This window comes from Astyanax mexicanus, chromosome 1 (genome assembly GCF_023375975.1).
Source record: "Astyanax mexicanus isolate ESR-SI-001 chromosome 1, AstMex3_surface, whole genome shotgun sequence".
NCBI classification, from domain to species: domain Eukaryota; kingdom Metazoa; phylum Chordata; class Actinopteri; order Characiformes; family Acestrorhamphidae; genus Astyanax; species Astyanax mexicanus.
The window spans coordinates 101235497-101253545 of NC_064408.1; the positions used below are offsets into that span (position 1 = coordinate 101235497).

General features: G+C 39.3%; 2 protein-coding genes across 10 annotated transcripts in view; one reads left to right on the forward strand and one right to left on the reverse strand.

Annotated features, from left to right (window-relative positions):
- Positions 1–6916, reverse strand: part of tnikb (TRAF2 and NCK interacting kinase b) — a 106452-nt gene extending 99536 nt beyond the window's left edge. For all 9 annotated transcript variants that reach the window (XM_015601138.3, XM_049463032.1, XM_049463016.1 and 6 more), the window contains exon 1: positions 6780–6916. In XM_015601138.3, the coding sequence (XP_015456624.1) occupies positions 6780–6836 (57 nt within the window). In that variant the 5' untranslated portion in view covers positions 6837–6916. The remainder of the gene's footprint in view (positions 1–6779) is intronic.
- A 34-nt stretch (positions 6917–6950) lies between these two features.
- On the forward strand, positions 6951–12862 carry LOC125799462 (uncharacterized; the record flags this gene model as incomplete). The annotated part of the gene is made up of 2 exons (XM_049476252.1): positions 6951–7208; positions 12104–12862. Coding segments are annotated over exons 1-2 (1017 nt in total), but the record flags the coding sequence as incomplete, so codon positions are not given.
- Between the last annotated feature and the right edge of the window lie 5187 nt (positions 12863–18049).

Below are 18049 nucleotides of genomic sequence, written 5' to 3' on the forward strand. Positions count from 1 at the left end.
CAGTGCTGCTCAGTGCATCTTGAGTAACGCTGCCCCCAGGGCCCAAGGCTCCGGAGCCACCAACCGGAATGAAACATGCGAGGCGAATATGGCCGACACTCCACTTCCTATCGCTCGGCTTGATGCGTCCTTGGGACAAACTCTCCATTCAGCATTAATTATTGACGGAGCAAAACGGCAGGCCGGCCTACTGTGTTCCTTCTACCATGTCATCTTCCAAACATGTTGAACGCGCTCATGGCTCAGAGTATGTGATGTGTTCAAGCTAAAAAAGACAATTTCTCATCGACCGGGTTTTACGCCTTTGTGCTTGAGCTACATCACTTTAGTGCGCCTACCGATGTCACTGTAGCGTCCCAACTGGGAACTGCTGAAAGAGCACAACGGCCGCCTCTCCGGATTAGCGCCGAAGCTGATTATTAGAGAGCGTAGCCCGAGCGGTGTGTGTTTTTAGCAGGTGCGGTCTTGTTGCGCCGTTGTTGCTCAAAAGCCTTTGTTATTGGCAAAAGCTGGATTCTGGCTTCAAACATTATTACCACCCTTAGGTCAATGAATTCATTCAGAGGTGCTTGACCAACGAGAAAGGAAGTCTGTCTTTGTTCCCAAAGTAAATCTTACAGTATGCAGTTCAAAAAAAAAAATCACCAAAAGAAACCCCACCTAAAAAGGACATTTCCAGTGGATTAGGAGGCACTAGGTAGGGTAAGGCATATCAGCTCCTGTGCTCAGAAGTGTGCAAGCAAAACATGCAGCACAGATATGCTTCCCCAGCGAGGCAAGACCGTGCGCACGGCACTGGGTGACCTAATTTCAGGCACGAGGGACCCTGGGAAAGCAAGGAGCTCGTGGCTAGGCACGAGGAAGATGGTTTTGCCCATGGGTGTGGTGTCGACGGTGCCAACGGAGGGACTACAGCATCCAAGACACCTGAACCACAAGATAGGCCTAAGCACGGAGAATTAAATACATAATGTACTGTAAATAAAGACTGGTATCCAGGGCTGCACCAAAGTATTGGTATTAGAACATATTGCAATAATATAAATATATAGTATTTATCCTGTATTCTCGCTATCAAAATAATACATTTTGTAGGTCTGTCACAATAATTATGTTAAAATACACGGAAAGCATGTGTGACCTCAAACATTCTTGCTGACCTCAGTGTCGCTCGTTATGTTACTCTTATCATGGAGAGCCTATTGGTGTGATCAACTTTGTGTAAAATCAGGGGCATTATTTTCAAAATAATTTACTCATTTCCAATATTTCTTTTGATTTCAATGATATCCTTAAACATTAAAGACCTTTGCTCTATTTAAGGGTGTAACTGCATTACTATGCTATTATTTTATCATTATATCAGTGACATACAATGCTTCAAACACTCCCACATCAAAAAGCAGTAAAGAAAGTGTGATCAGTTAGTGCTCTTTTTGCATACTGGGGCCTTTACAGTTATCAGTATAAAGCTCAACATTGGGATAAAGACAGTAAAATACTTTACAGTTATCACTATAAAGCTCAACATTGGGATAAAGACAGTAAAATACTTTACAGTTATCACTATAAAGCTCAACATTGGTATAATGACAGTAAAATACAGTGCAGCCCTAGTCTCTAGGCAGCTGCTCTAAAACCAGACATGCAAAAGCTGAATTCCGGTCATTTAAATTGGGCATCCACAGGGCAGACAACGACCTGACCCCCATTTTCCTGTATCAAGAATAAGTAGGAGAAGACAGAAGAAGGACAGGGTTCATTTCAAGCATGACCCAAATTATGTTATAGGCTGTGGACTGGCCACTGCCTTTGCTGCGTTGGGCTTAGCTATTAAAACCTACATGCATATGCATTTTCAAGTGTAAGCTTTTAAAAATATTTTAGAAGATAAAAGATGAAAGAGTGAGTTTTCTAGACAGAAAGAAAAAGAGAGGAAGTATCAATAGCATCAAGGCTACCTGATCAGATCTTTGATTGAGGTAGCTGTGATGTCAATTTATTATAGAGTTCCAAACTTAGACTTAGTCCTAGATCTAGTAGCTATCCACTCTTTGACAAGTTTATTTCCGCATGTTTAGTTCAGGCATTTTTCTCTAAAGCTAGGTTCATCCGATCTTTTTCAATATATGTGACAATAAGAACAACAGAGAACACATTAATCTAAGATTTTTCATTCCAATTTGGGCCACTACTACGTGTGGTACTGAAATCTGATACTCAGGAATGCAACTTTAATATCTATCCATTTCGGCATTCGCCATAAACGCTTACTGAGGAGAATAGAAAATGGACAACATATTACCTCGTAAATATTTGGCGGAAAGTCTTTCTTTAAACTAAATTAGAATTATTTAGTATTTGAAGATTTTTTTTTTAATGGATGAATCTGGGCACAAAAGTCCATGGCTCCAGTGTCAGTGGAACATCTCTTTAATTTGTGTTTTAAAATAAAGTTTGAAGAAACCAAACACTCAAACCCAAAATGTGTGAGGTGAAGGTGTGTCAGAAGACATCTGTTTTAATAGACGATGTATGCAATAGTGTGGGCTTCTAAAAAGGTTACTTCTGTTGGCTGAAAATGTTGAGGTAAAGGTAAGGGGTAGGGTTAAGAATGTGTGTGTGGTTCTACCTACATTCTCTTCCTGGTAACAGGACCTTTTGACCACCTATCCTTTCAATATGCCCAGCAACCTGCAGAGACCTACATCTTGAATAACTTGTGCTTTACACAGCAAGCTCAAACGCATTCTATGTAATAAGCCCAGCTGTCAGCCACTGAAACTCCCCCATAGAGGAAACCAAAACTTCACATAAAGCATTGATTTTTTTCTTTTTTTGTGTGTGAGTGTGAACTGGTGTGAGTTGGATATAGGTCACATTAAAACAACAATGTAAAAAGCCTTTAAAACTTTAAGTTTGTTGAGTAAATCTGATTTGGGACACTTGAGCTGAATGAGACTGAAATTAAGAATATAAAAATGTAAATACTCTAGATTACGGTATACTCTGACATAAAGTCACTCATTCAGTTTCCTGTACCAAAAATAATAATCAAAGGTAGGAATCTGGGTTCATTCTACCTATTCTGTTCTGTAAAATGAGAAGGTGTGTGGAGGGGTTATGTAGTCTGAGAACTTTTGGTTACATGAGCTATATTACAAAATTGATTCATGTCAAATATTGAAGACGTAAAGAATACTAGTATCAGACATGCTTACATTACTAGTAAAATCACCACTTTAAAATTAACATGTCAAATGTCTGGACAGGAGCAGCAGCTTGCCTGTAGCAATACTAGTGTTAATACTTGTGACTTTGGAGCTCATACGTACAATGTGATTTCTGGTGAAGTGGTTTTGGTCTGAAACAATACTTCTGTTTTTCTGCTGCCAACAGAGAGCAAGTATGTTTACAGTTTCTGCAAACGAAACAAACCAAAATATACAAAGAACCGTAGTCTATATTGTATAAGTGTAAATCAAAAAACATTACAAAATAGACTGCAGTTGCTGTTAAATCAGCATTTTGTATTGATACACCCACAACATGTTAAGTCAGGGATCATCGGAAAATCCCAGTTTCTCATTTCGTAAATACAATATTTCCAATGTGACTTAGAGGCAGCATTAGTCTAGGAGTGCTAACACAAAGTGGTCTGTAATTAGGAGTTTTGTTTAAGGACTATTATAGCATTGTGATAACGATATTCTTGGTGATATGACAAAAACATGGTACACCCCTAACTGAGATATTAAATAATACAAGAATTTTCTCTATATATCCAGAGTTAAAGTAAAATAAATTAGGGGTGGGTAATATGTCACGATATTTCAGGGTATAATATTGTTCACGATATTAAAAACTTTTGCCAATATTATTGCGTATGGTACAATATGGCACCACCCTAGCATTAAATCCCCATGAAGTCCGAATGAAACATTGTGTTGGATCTCAGTATATGTACACATTTAAACCCCTATCCCTAAGCAACCTTGCACCAATGCTTGCTCGTCACATGGGCTTTTATTGCATGAGACAGCTTCCATTTATCATGGTATTCCTGTCTAAGAAGTGTAAGCTGACCAATAGGGAAGCCCTGAATTAGTCAGCACCATTGAGAAAGGTCATCTATCTATCTGAACGACCACAAACACCGGAGTGAGAAGTCTACGTGCCTGAATCTCTCTCTCTCTTCCTTTCTCTCTCTCTCTCTCTCTCTCTCTCTCTCTTTCTAATGTCATTTTTACACCACAGACTTTTATCCAGGGTTTTAAATATGAGCGGAGAGACAGGTTCAGGTGTCAGCTGAGTAATTTTATTCTTGGTCAGGCTAAGCTGACCAAGGCGTATAAACAGTCGCAAAAACCAAGTGGCTCAAGCAGCTGACAACGACGCTGTGAGAATCTTCTCTAGACTGTCAGATTCAGGGTTTATTTGATTGTAATTATTATAAGTGTATGTCAGATCTTATGAATTTTACAGCAGTGTGGTGCTGTGGGAGGCAGTGTGCTCAGTTTTAGATGAAGAGCTCTGCTTTGCACCTTAGTTTTAATACTGTAAAGAAATTATTTACTGTTGTTATTTATATATTTTATCATATTTTGACGTGATTTTCTGTTTTTAAATGATTTTAATGGCTGAGATGGCCTGAAACTGACTCTAAAACAATCATCTCTCTCTCTTTCTCTCTCTCTTACTCTTTTTCTCTCACACAGGCTCATCCCTCTCTCTGCATGGCTCACTGCATGTCCAGGCTTGACGGTGGCGCTGCAGGTTACCTCACGTTGTTTGTCCTCTTTTTTGAACGCGGACCCACATTACTACCTAAAACACACACGAAATGGCGGTGTGTATGTGTGTGTAAATACACACACTCCCCTTCGCAGCAGAGAATACAGGTTGGGAATGAATGTCACACGGTGGATTCGCTAAGGACAAGCCAGCAGTGCTGCGAGAAAAAAAGAGCCACAGCCACAAATGGACAAGACCGCATTCACCCCCATCACTACTAGAAACACGCTCGATTGTATGTACAAGGCCCCACAATATGAAGGTGTAGCTTTGCTTTATATATCTTCAGTAGGCTCGGTTTATTAGCAGCCAGGCGCGCTCGAGAGATATGGCTATAACAGCTAGCCAGATTTCATTGTTCTGAGGAGGCTGCTGAAGCCCACACTGCATGAGAACGAGCCATAATAATCCCCCCGCTCGTTCCGTCCCCTTTCTGGCCATATTGGTCAATGCATTAGGATACAAATGAGAGATTTAAGGATTAGCACTGCAGTGTGAAAGCATCACACCCTTGGAGACAATTGCACGCCCGTGCACGAGCGTTGTTCTGCACGAGACCGGGACCTGATTTATGGCGATTTTCAAACGCTGTGCATGCATTAGATAAAATGCACCATATTCGCATCTTTGAAGCTAATATTCCTATACAGCACTGTTCGAATGCACCATACAATTATGTTATCACGGTAATGTGTGCTTATAAAAGCAATATAGCAATAGATGTAGATAACAGTAACGTTAGATAGTGTGTGCATTGCATGGATACCTAGCCAGATAGCAAGGTTAGCTAGCTATAATGTAGCTACTGTATTCGTATCCTATAATATTCCTATACTACACGCAGCTCTGTTCAATTGCACCATATAATCCAAAGCTGTACACGTACAATTCAAAACTGTATAACTATTTAATTACCTAAATGTAATAGAATAGTTTGTATTATTGCAATAAATCATGAATCATTCATTTTAATACTGATATTTTAGGTGCTCTAGCCATTACATAGCTAGCTAAGTGCATTTGTACCTATTATATAGCTATATAGCTAGTATTAAAATTATAAACTGTAGTAAGATTACAGCTAGCTACCTAGCTATACCACACTGTTTGATTGCACCATATATTGCATTACATTTCATTAATGTGTGCCTATTATTGCAATATAGTAATAAGCTGTAGTGTGTGTGCATGGATACTTAGCTAGTTAACTACTGTATTCGCATTTCGTATTTTATAATATTTCCTATACTACACTCTTCAATTGCACCATATAATACACAATGTAGATACAATAAACTATAGCTATGTAATGGCCTAAATGTAATACAATATACTGTAATATTGCAATAAATGACGAATAAATCAGTTTAATACAAATCTTTAAGTGTTGCTCGTTCAGGAAGGGCTAACCAGACACTAGATATAATAATAAGTATACTAATATTATAACAAGCTATACTATGTGCATGGATAGTAAGCTATATAATGGTCTAAATGTAATATAGTATATTGTATTATTGCAATACATCATGCAATAGATACCTAGCTGTGATGTAGGTTACCATATTCGCCCCCTATAATAATATGGCTATGCTACACTCTTCAATTGTACTATGTATTACACAATGTAGACACTATACACTATATATAATGGCCTATATGTAATATAATATATTGTGTTATTGCAATAAATCATGCAATAAATACATAGCTACTATAGCCCCCTATAATAATATACCTAATATGCTACACTGTTCGATTGCACCGTGCAATTGCTATATAATGTACAATGAACGATAACTAAGGGTCTTAATGCAGTAAAATATCCTGTATTCCTGCGATAATGAATCATGAATCATTTTCAGCATGTATTTTTTAGCTGATGCTGGGTCAGGTGCATGGCTCTGCACATTAGATATCATCCCCCCATTTTGCCTCCCCCTCTCTCTCTCTCTTTCTCTCTCCCTCCGTGTCTCCGTACTCACCCGCAGCGCGGACAGGTCGATTTCGTCCAGACTCCTGGCCGGAGAGTCGCTCGCCATGATGAGCCCGCACAATCTGAGCCCCCCACAAAATCAGAGCGGCTGCAGGGTGGTCCGCACGCGCATGTATACCGACAGACTCGCTCCGGCTGGTCCTCGCTCTCGGTTCCCCGGATGAGGATGATGATGCTGCTGTTTGGCGGTGCTGCTGTTGAAGATAATGGAGAGGATGAAGAAGAAGACTGTGATGAGGAGGATGATGGTGGCGGGTTGCTAGCTATCAGTGCCCTCAGGTCGAAGCCGCTCGCGCTCACTTCTCCACCTCCCCGCTTCCTCCGGACGCTCCTCGCGCCGTTTGCATGGTGCCGCTCCCGCACAGCTCGCGCCGAACGCAGCAAAAAGCAGCAGCAGCAGCAGCCGCGAGAGCAGCGAGTACACAGTGCGCACGGGCGGGCGCGCGCGTCACGCCTCGATCCGCGCGAGGGTGTCAATCAGGGACGTTTCTCAGGGAGGGGCAAAGGAGGGGAGGGGCGGGGCTTTCAGGGACGCGGACGTATGCACAGGCAGGCATTATATTCTATAGCTGTGTCCAAATGTTTGAGGACACACCTTCTTCTTTCTAACGCATGCATGCATTCAGCTAGCTAAACCCTTTTAGACCTGAATTATCTCCAGTGATGAAAAACATGAATGTAAGAATGCTGTTTTCTGTCTGAAATGCACAGAAAAAAAGACTCAAACGTTCTACTATAAAATCTACATAGTAAATAATTCAAATTACCTAAAATAATAAATAGTTTTTTACATTCTCTTAAGGGTCTGTGTGTAATATTTGATATTTTATATTGAACCTTTGTCCAAAAAGACTTACAATAATGATGTACATTTAGCAATAGAGGACATAGAAGTTCAAAGTAGAAACATTCTAGACAGGACCTAAAGGAGCCAAATGGAAATAGTAGGATAGAAGAGGAAAGGAGAGGAAGAAAGAAAATGAGGTTCGAAGTAGTTATTTTTTTAAAAAGTGTTCTAATTCACCTTAAATTAGTAAAAGTTAGCTGTTACTTTGCTTCAATGGCTCTAGTACTAACATACTGTACTGTTTTATTGCTTTATAAACTTTTTAATGGTCTATTTTAATGGACAACAGCTCTCCAATAGTGTTTTGTGCAACAAAACATTTAAAATTAAAGAAAATTAATGATGTCCATTGTTATGGATGCAGGGTCTAAAAGGGTTAAAATCACAGTTTTCAATCAAAGAAATGCAGACACAGCTTGTCTATATTGTCATATACTGTATCTCACAACTATAACTACACATCATCACTTTCCAATGGAAAACAGGTATTTCCATTTTTCCAATTTTTAACTTATTGCATCATTTGAACACTCAACATGTCCCTTACACTATGTCATTTGTATGATGAATGGACAAACAAACACTCTCCAACGTGACCTAAAATAAAGTCTTTTTATCTTCCCCTGCATGATGGAATGTTTTGGAGATTTGCTGTTTTGGAGATTTTCATTGGACAGCGACAATTCACACACGCACACTTAACCCAGTGTATAGTGACAGTTACTGTACATAATATCCTGTAGGTTTCTGTACATGCACGTAAGTAACACACTCTTAAGTGTGTGTATTTGTTGTATTTGTGTTTCAGTGTGTTACTGTCATCTGTTCTTCTCTCATCCTGATGTATAAATATGAGCTCTGGGTCATAAACGACTGCTGTATTCTCAGTGTGTTATAACTGTGTCTGTGGTTCCGTCAGAGATGATTTTTAAAATAGGACACTTTGCAAAGTCTTTGGCAAAGGCAAGGGCAAGCATCATTCAAGAGAGAGCTCATCAAAATCCATAAGCAATGCTGAAATAAGCATGTGATTTAAAGTGACAGCGCTCTAAAGCAGGAAACTCCTGCACCAGCCCTAACCTCTGTAAACATCTGACTAAACCTACAATATATACCATGACCCACAAACGACCCAGCAGGGTTTCACAGGGGGAGGGGCTTATCCTGTGAACACACCCTTGCTCAAATGAGTTTTTCTTTCCTGAGTTTTTTTTTTTTTATACACAGAGCATTTCATTTTGAGGCTTACTGATTGTCTGCATAATAAATGATTAAGATATAAGGAAAATCATGTAATAGTGGAATGGTGTGTCTGTAATGCCTGTAAAAAGTACATTATTAAAAGAGATCAGATTTATATCTGTTATAAATGCTTCTTGTGTGTTTCTACACATTTTTTTTATGTATTTTTATATATTTTGTCTTGGCCTTATACAAATATAATCCTAATTGATATACAAGATGCTTTAAAGGACAACTCTGGTGTGAAATTGATTGTGGGTGTATTAAAACACAATAAAAAGTAACTTACCTTTGTTGAATAGCCCACAGCATTCCGAGGTCCAGCAATTTTATTCTGTTTGTCCAAACAGTCTTTAGACTTGGAGAAAGGGGGCATATTCTTGTCCCTGCAAATAAATCGCTTCACCTTTAATACAGCGTTGTCCAGGCTCAAAGTAGCTCCACACCTCATTGGTAGACTGTGAAGCACCCTGACATTTTAAACGAGGCATTAGGAACTTTAAAAGTGCACAATAAGTTTATTAAAAAACACTGTTTACTACCCGCAGTCTTAACTAAACCTCCGGGTGATTCAACCTTAAAAGTAAGTCACGAGCATTTAAAAACAGGCTTTTGTTTGGATTTATTCCTATTTGGTTGTCATATTCATTCCATAGAAACATTCAGACGACATTCCTAGATTCAGTAGTGGTTTTGGACTGTAAATATTGTAAAAAAAAAAAAAAAAAAAAAAAGAATAATTTTATATTAAGCCAATAAAATCATTTTTAACGACTTTTATGACTTATTTGTTGTGAATTGAAAAAGAAGCATTCAGTGTTTTATTCCTTTAGAAAGAAACAGATAAATATAGCACATTACTTATTTCACTGTGTGATAAAACACATGCTCTAAACAAGCAGCAACAAAGAGGAAGGCTCCTTCACTTCCACTGGCAGCACACTTCCTTTCACCTTCCCTTTATGTAAGCACATCCCCACCCCCTTCCTCTGAGCATCTGCAGTGGCAGGAAACATCCCCTCTGCTACATGCACTTCTTCCATGAGGACAGTGCGGATGGAGGCAGGACACTGCGCTGCTGCCGGATATTTTCACATGGCCATTTTAAGGCTTTTCATTTGGGCAGACTGCCAGCTGTTTTGAACTCTTCCCTTGGATCAAGGATCTGAACAAAACACACCAGTTTATCCCCAACCTGAGCCAAAAAAAAGCCTGTTACTCCGCTGCTGGTGGAAAGCAATGTTCCCATTCATTCACAAATTCGATTCAAGTCAACATGCAGCTTCTCAAGCCAAGCAGTAATAAGTAATATCCTGTCAGAGATGAATGGCAAACACAGAAGATAATTATTAGTGTGCCATCTAGTGGTGCAGTCTAAAAATCAACCACTAGGTACAGTATACAGCAGCAGATCTCAAACTGTGGGTCATTGGTGGTACGTGGTCTAAAAGGTTTGAAAATTACTGATATACAGTAGACAGTAGAGCAAAATGCACTGTATGTCTAAATGTTTGTTGGCACCCAACAAGTTGCACCCTTTGCTAACAGAGATGTTCAAATGCACACAAACACACAGCTTGTCTAGTCCCTGTATGGAAGTACTACTGCTGAGAGAATAGAACTGTCTAGAGCAGATAAACAACATAAACCATATTGGCACCATGCCTAATGCGATAGATGAGTAAAAGCATTGAGCTGTAGAACCGCGACATTATGATCCGGGATGTTAAAGATGAGGTGAGTGATGATCATCCAATGAGGGAATTTATGAGGGAATTAGGGGGTATTCACCTTGGATAGTTGGAGGAGTTGGGGATGATGAGATGAAGTAGTGATTATCCAACTTCTCCTGACCTCACTAAAGCTCTTGTCGCTGAATGCAATCAAATCTATACAGCAATGCTTAAAAATATATTTAAAAGTCTTCCCTGCACATTACAGGCTACAGCAAGAGAAACAATGATGAAAAAGGTACTTTTTTCACTTGTTATATAGTTTATAAAATACCTCTAGCTAAATAGGCATAAATATGAAGATGTCTCTAAGCTTAGATACTGCCAATTACAAAAGTCATAATAACGGCAAGATTGAGTGTTAAGAGCACCTGAAAGAGATGCTTTTCACCTGGGGGATGAATCCAAATCATATATAATACCCAAAGCTTTGATTTTTTTTGGCATGAATCAGGTTTTGCCAATTATCATCAGGTATAGAGGGTTTGGTCCATTTTAAGCTCTAACAGTCAGCTGGAGAGCATAACAGGTTAAAATTAGTTACAATTGCTTCATCTTTCAGAATGTAGCATTTGACTGAAATTATTATCCAGAGTGACTTACATCTGAATCATGTCTGTGAGAAATATTTCACACTTCTACTCAGTGATAAAACTTTTGTATCCCGACTGCGATTAAAAAACATGAGGACCAGTGAGGGTTTTTTTTTTGCTTTCTCGGTCTCATGACATCGCGTTCAGTAGCTCCTCCATTTTCACTCTGTTGTGTTTACGTGGAATTCTGTTAGAACTGTTTTGGTAATCTTGTGCTTGTTGGGACTTGTTGATTTGGGTAGCTGATTCAGGTGTGGTTTCTGGCTAGTTAAGGTGTGAATTAGAGGGGTGTGGCTAACAGCCTGCAGTTGTTGATAAATTAAGTGTGTTATCTGTAGCGGTTTGTGCAAGGACTCTTTGACTCTTTGATCAGCAAATTTTAGTCTTTCAAATTTAAATCAAACAGTAAAACTTAAGATTTGACAATGTGCTTCCAAATTCCTACTCTCATCTCCTGCAACACCCGTAGACACATTCTACTGAAACTGCCCTCATTGCAGTTACAGAGAAGCTTCATGCAGCAAAAGCTACCAACCTGTCATCTGTCCTGATTCTCCTTGATCTCTCTGCTGCTTTCGACACGGTCAACCACAGCATTCTCCTTTCCATCCTCACCAGTCTTGGAATCACTGGCTCTGCATGGCAGTGGTTTGCATCATACCTGGAGGACCGTTCCTACCAGGTAACTTGGCAAGGGGCAACATCTGCTCCATGCAGACTCTCCACTGGGGTTCCACAAGGCTCGGTGCTTGGTCCTCTTCTTTTCTCACTCTATACTCGCTCTCTGGGTGAAATAATATCTTCTCATGGATTCTCATACCACTGCTATGCTGATGACACTCAACTAATCCTTTCTTTTCCTCCTTCCGACACTCAGGTTTCATCCCGCATCTCAGCATGTCTCAGTGACGTCTCGATGTGGATGAGTTCTCATCAGCTAAAACTCAACCCCAGCAAGACTGACCTTCTGTTCATCCCAGGAACTACGAGCCTTCACAACAATCTCTCCATCTCTTTCGAGAACTCACTGGTCACTCCATCGGCAGAAGCACGAAGCCTTGGTGTAGTAATGGATGACCAGTTATCATTCTCGAGCCATATTGCAAATCTGACTCGGTCATGCAGATTTCTCCTGTACAACATCCGAAGAATTCGACCGTTTCTGTCTCAGGAAGCCACTCAGGTGCTTGTGCAGTCTCTTGTCATCTCAAGACTTGACTACTGCAACTCTCTACTGGCTGGTCTTCCACTGCGAGCCACCAAACCACTACAATTAATTCAGAATGCTGCAGCACGACTCGTCTTCAATCTTCCGAAGTTCAGTCATGTGACTCCTTTGCTGCGTTCCCTCCACTGGCTTCCTGTTGTCGCCCGCATCCGATTCAAAACCCTGACGCTGGCCTACAAGGCAAAAAACGGACCAGCACCTTCATACCTGATGGCGATGGTCAAAGCCAGATCTGCACCAAGAGCTCTTAGAGCTTCCAGTACAGCTCGGCTCGAACCTCAATCACTCAAAACACACAGAAAACAGACATCCAGACTCTTCTCTGTGCTGGCACCAAGGTGGTGGAATGAACTTCCACTGGATGTCAGAACAGCAGAGTCACTCGCCGTCTTCAAACATCGACTGAAGACGCATCTTTTTAAAGAGTTCCTAAACTAAAAAAAAAAAAAAAAAAAAAAGGTTCCTAGGGTTCATAACATGATTAAGTTATATGTATCTCTTGATCCTAGTCTACAAACTAGCTTTGGATATCTTAAGTAACTTTGAAGCACTGTTGTAAGTCGCTCTGGATAAAGGTGTCTGCTAAATACCGTAAATGTAAATACCGTAAATGTTTCCTTTTCAACATAATCTCTATTTGCTGCTGAAGCAACTGCCCACGGGTTTCTATTATAGGCGTGTTTTGAGTCAACAGGTTTTATGTGTGTTTGTGTGTGTGTGTGTGTGTGTGTGTGAGAGAGAGAGAAATGTGTGTAAATGATAGTCTGTGGTCATCAGCTCTACACCACAGATGCAGCAGATAAAGGTTGTATTGATAAGAGTCTGAGGTGTTTTTTTTTAAGTGAGGACGATGGAGAAAAGAGGAGCGAATTATAAAATGAGACTTCTGGCATGTTTAAGAGCACAGCTTTTACCGATCACATTTTACCTTAATTTTAGACACATACAGGCATACAGAAAAAAGACTATCACTGCAAAGTCATGTAAATCCACTCACAAAACATCCATCCATCCATCCCTTCCTCCCTTAACACAGGTGTATCAGAGCATCTGATACTATAAAGGAGAGAACTCCGTACCTTTAGTTTAGTGTGGTATTTAAACAAGTAGCCCCTCCCCTAGAGCTAAACCTAATCACAGGAAAAAAATATCACACATGATTAGAATTTACAAAAGCAGTAAGTATAGCAAATTCAACATCACACATTAGGATTTACATTGTGCACACATAAATGCATACGCCTAAAAGGACTTGAACAAATCTGATAATAATAAAAAAAATCATTTAAAAGTATCTTCAGATTATCTCATATTAATTTAGGGTATTTAAGGCTTAGTCCTGTGAAACTTTTTGTTCTGTCAGTAATGATAACATTATGGGTTCATTCTGCATTAGTTACTTGAGCCCTTCAAAATAACAACTACATATCTCAACTGTTCTTCTTCTTTTTTTTCTTAACTTGAACTTTTTAACATGAAAACTGAAATATAGTTTATTTAGACTTAGACTTTAGACTATTTCTCTATTCATGAAATCACTTAAAATATAATAACTTACAACTGTAAGGAAAATAGCAAAACGTCTCATAAAAGTGAGAAAAATGGTTAATATATGATTATGGATTAGTTAAGTTAATCATTTAAACATAGAGCAGCTCACAACCAAAATTATAGCCTGAAGCAGTTGTACTTTTTATTGAAAATGTAACCAAAAAAGCATGCTTTTAGAGACTGCTACTGTATCATGGTAATTAGTGGAATACATGTTTATCACTGAGGGAGTGATGGTTAGAACATTTATTGAGTCCAATGTGCCCACTCATTACAGTCATATTCAAATGTACTAGAGGAAGAAGAAGGAGATATTCTAGGTCAAGTAAAGAAATGTAACATTCAGTTCTCAGCAGAGAGTTCCTCCAGAAAGAGTGAGCTACTCTACTGACTCTGAGCCTCACTGTTCTGCTGCTGCGCCACGTTCACCTATGAAAACAGGTCACATGCCACTCTGACTGCTTTCCAGGTCATCAAGTCAACTTCAGCTTCTCTGTGTGGTGCAACACTGACCTCTCACAGTTCAGACTCAGAGTCAGAGTTGTTGGTATGGTGCCAGTGCTCCTTTCTGAGTAGCCACTGTTTGTTATAGTGGTTATTAGACTAATCTCAATATTGTTTTTGAGCAACAAAAATAAAGTAATCAAAAGGCACAAATTGCAATAATTGCACATGCATTGTGAACAAATTGTGTATTTTTTGGCTTTTCTGTTTCTTGTGCATTGCTATATTTTAAATTGCCAAATGCTTATTTATCCATTTTAATGCATGTTTTTTTAATTCAACAAATTGTGAAAAGGCTACAAACAGAAACATATACAGCTTTGGAAAAAAATGAGAGACCACTTAAAAATGGAAGATGGATGATCACAAGCCATCAAACCAAGCTAAACTGCTTGAATTTTTGCACCAGGAGTGGCGTAAAGTTATCCAAAAGCAGTGTGTAAGACTGGTGGAGGAGAACATGCCAAGAAGCATGAAAACTGTAATTAAAAACCAAATACTGATTTCTGATCTCTTAAAACTGTATGAATATGAAACTGTTTTATTTGAATTATTTGAGGCCTTTTGTTATTTCCCATTTTCTGCAAATAAATTCTCTAAATGACATTATTTTTATTTGGAATTTGGGAGAAATGTTTGTTTTACTCAAACATATACCTATAAATATGTAAATCAGAGAAACTGGTTCAGAAAGTAAAGTGGTCTGAATTTTATTCAGAGCTGTAGATACACAATTTTTTGTCTTTGGAATTTTTTCCACCAGTTAGTTAGGACTTCCACTCTTATTAATGATGCTGCCAGCATCAGCATCTGGAGGCAGTGGTGAAAGCTAGTTTGGGCTTCCTATAACAAACATGAAGCACCACACACATTTGTTTTTAAACACTTTTAACACCATGTTAATGCTTTTCTCATTTTAGCTTATTTTTCTTAAATATCTTAGAATAGTGAATCCCGACAAATTTTTAAAAAAATTACAGACTAAATATAGAGACATTAGCAGTCACTCTGTTTTTCATAATTTAGCTCTGAAAATACCCTTTTTACTGTCTTATTTTTTTCAGTTGAGTAATCATGTTTAATGTAATATTGCTGACAGCCCGACTTTTGAGACATTTTGTTGAGAAGCAACATTACTAGATGAATCATGACCTGATTAAATAATTATCATCACAGTTTCCGTCTACTAATGAGTAATATTTTTAGCCTGGCAAATAATTACCACCTCCTATGCCCCCAATACCTTCTGCAGCCCAGAGTGAACTGTGGTGTCTGTATCATTCTGCCTATTAAATCCCAATGTAAACATCATTTTAATGAAAGAGGGCAAATGTTGTGCTGACACAAGCTGTTCATTCTGGAAGACAGTATTAGGGATGTAGCCAGCATTATGCAATGCCTTCCACATGAATTCATGAGCCACGTGATTCATAATTCCCTAATCAGGCAAGAAAAAGCATATCTGAGTCTCTTTTAGATAACAACAGAACGTTACAAACAAAAAATAACATGGCAGCTATGAGGAAGAGAAGGTGGCAGAGAGTGGGACAGGACAATGTGGACTGTGGATTTGAGATTTATTGTTTATTGATTGTTCATGCACAAGGTTAATGATGAACTCAGACGGCACATATCCTACTTTTAATTTAGATTCACTTCTGAAGAAAGAAAACTTAAGTCTTCACCACACATCAGTTATTAAAGCTCACTCTTTTTCTGGATAAGGTTACACAAATGTTTGATGCCAGCTGATGCCAAGCTACATGAACGGGATTCGAACCAGCTCAATTGATCAAGAAGTGTTACATCAAGGGAAAGCTTGGTAATGCTAACACCACTGCAAGTTGTGAGGTGTTATCTTGTGAGTGATGTTATATATGATGTTATTATATGAATTGGACTTTCTGCTTAACATTCCTCTATCCTTTAGAGGACAGCGCAGAGGGTAGTAAAGATTGTGACCAGCATCATCTGTTTAGAATTGTCCATGCAAACAGACAATCACATCCACATTCTATGCAGGAGACTCAACACGCATTTCCTGCGAACTTTAGCTTCCATGGGACATGAATCAGTGTTTTAATGGAGAAGCTGTCTATGGACAGCTATGGATTTCACTTTATGAGTCATTTTCTTCTCTAATGCTTGTTTATAGTATAACATTTATAGTTATATTATAGTTATAGTATAACAAGATTACACTGGTCTCTGAGACCCTGTTCATTTTAGCCACTTTTCCAATAACACTGTGCCTAATGTCCGAGCTGAACACAACACTGACACTCCCACGTTTCAGGATGACCCCTGTAGGGTACATTGCTGCATGTGACTATTTAAAAAAATGCTGATAATACAAACCATGTTATGTAAGAATTTTCAGAGAAAAAAAAAACAATGGGTCCTATCGTACACTCTGTGCAAAGCTCGTTGCGATGCTCATTGCTATCTTACACCCCATCAACAGTTCATTTTAACACCTTGCACCCGCATCGTTTAAATAGCAAAGGCTCTTGTGAATGAAGTTATATTATAGTTATAGTATAACAAGGTTACACTGGTCTCTGAGACCCTGTTCATTTTAGCCACTTTTCCAATAACACTGTGTCTAATGTGCGAGCTCAACACAACACTGACACTCCCACATTCCAGGATGACCCCTGTAGGGTACATTGTTCCAAATGTGTATGTGACTGTTTTAACAGACACACACTGGGAAACTGGGACACTGAGAGTGACCAGTGAATTCCCCTGACCTCTATTCCAATTCCCTATCTTTGAAAAGAGGAGGTGAATTGTGATCTTTAGCTGGAGTGTGAGCACTCGGTCAGTGTCAGTGGAAGGTTGGGATGTTTAAGGACTGGTAGAATTCTTATCTGACAGCATTGAGGCTGTATTGATTGAAATCATGAGCTGAAAAAAGTGAAAAGCGTAGTCAAATAAAGGTCTGAACAGTCCTAAGTTCACTCACGACTGCACAAGAAAACCACTCAGGCCCCAAAGACACCTTTGATGACCCTGCAGGAAGTACCAAAACCCAACTTCAAAGACTTTTCACAAGTTTCACAAGTGCAGCTCACCCACGTGTGAACACTCTGTCAAGCCAAAGAGCTGCAGGCCAGGAGCCGACACACAAACGCCAGTCAATACATTTAAAAAGAGCACAAACAAACCAGACACACCACAACCCAGAGAACCTCTCAGCACACAGCAAGCGAGGCCTTCTCCACCGCCTCCCCCTCCTCCCACTGCTCTGTTTTAGAGGAGAGAAACACACACACTAACATGCCCACACAGAAACACACACACACACAGTTGAGTTCAGGTCCTGTTCAGACGTGTCAGCTGGAAAACAAAGACACTAAATTTCACAGCACTCAGTTCATTCACAGTTTATCTACCCTTTCTTAGGGCTGCCATGATTCAACTGTTTAAAAAAATGCTGATAATTCAAACCACGTCATGTTAGAATTTTCTGAGGAAAAAAAACAATGGGTCCTATTGTACACTCTGTGCAAAGCTCGCTCCAAAGCTCATTGCCATCTTACACCCCGTCAACAATTT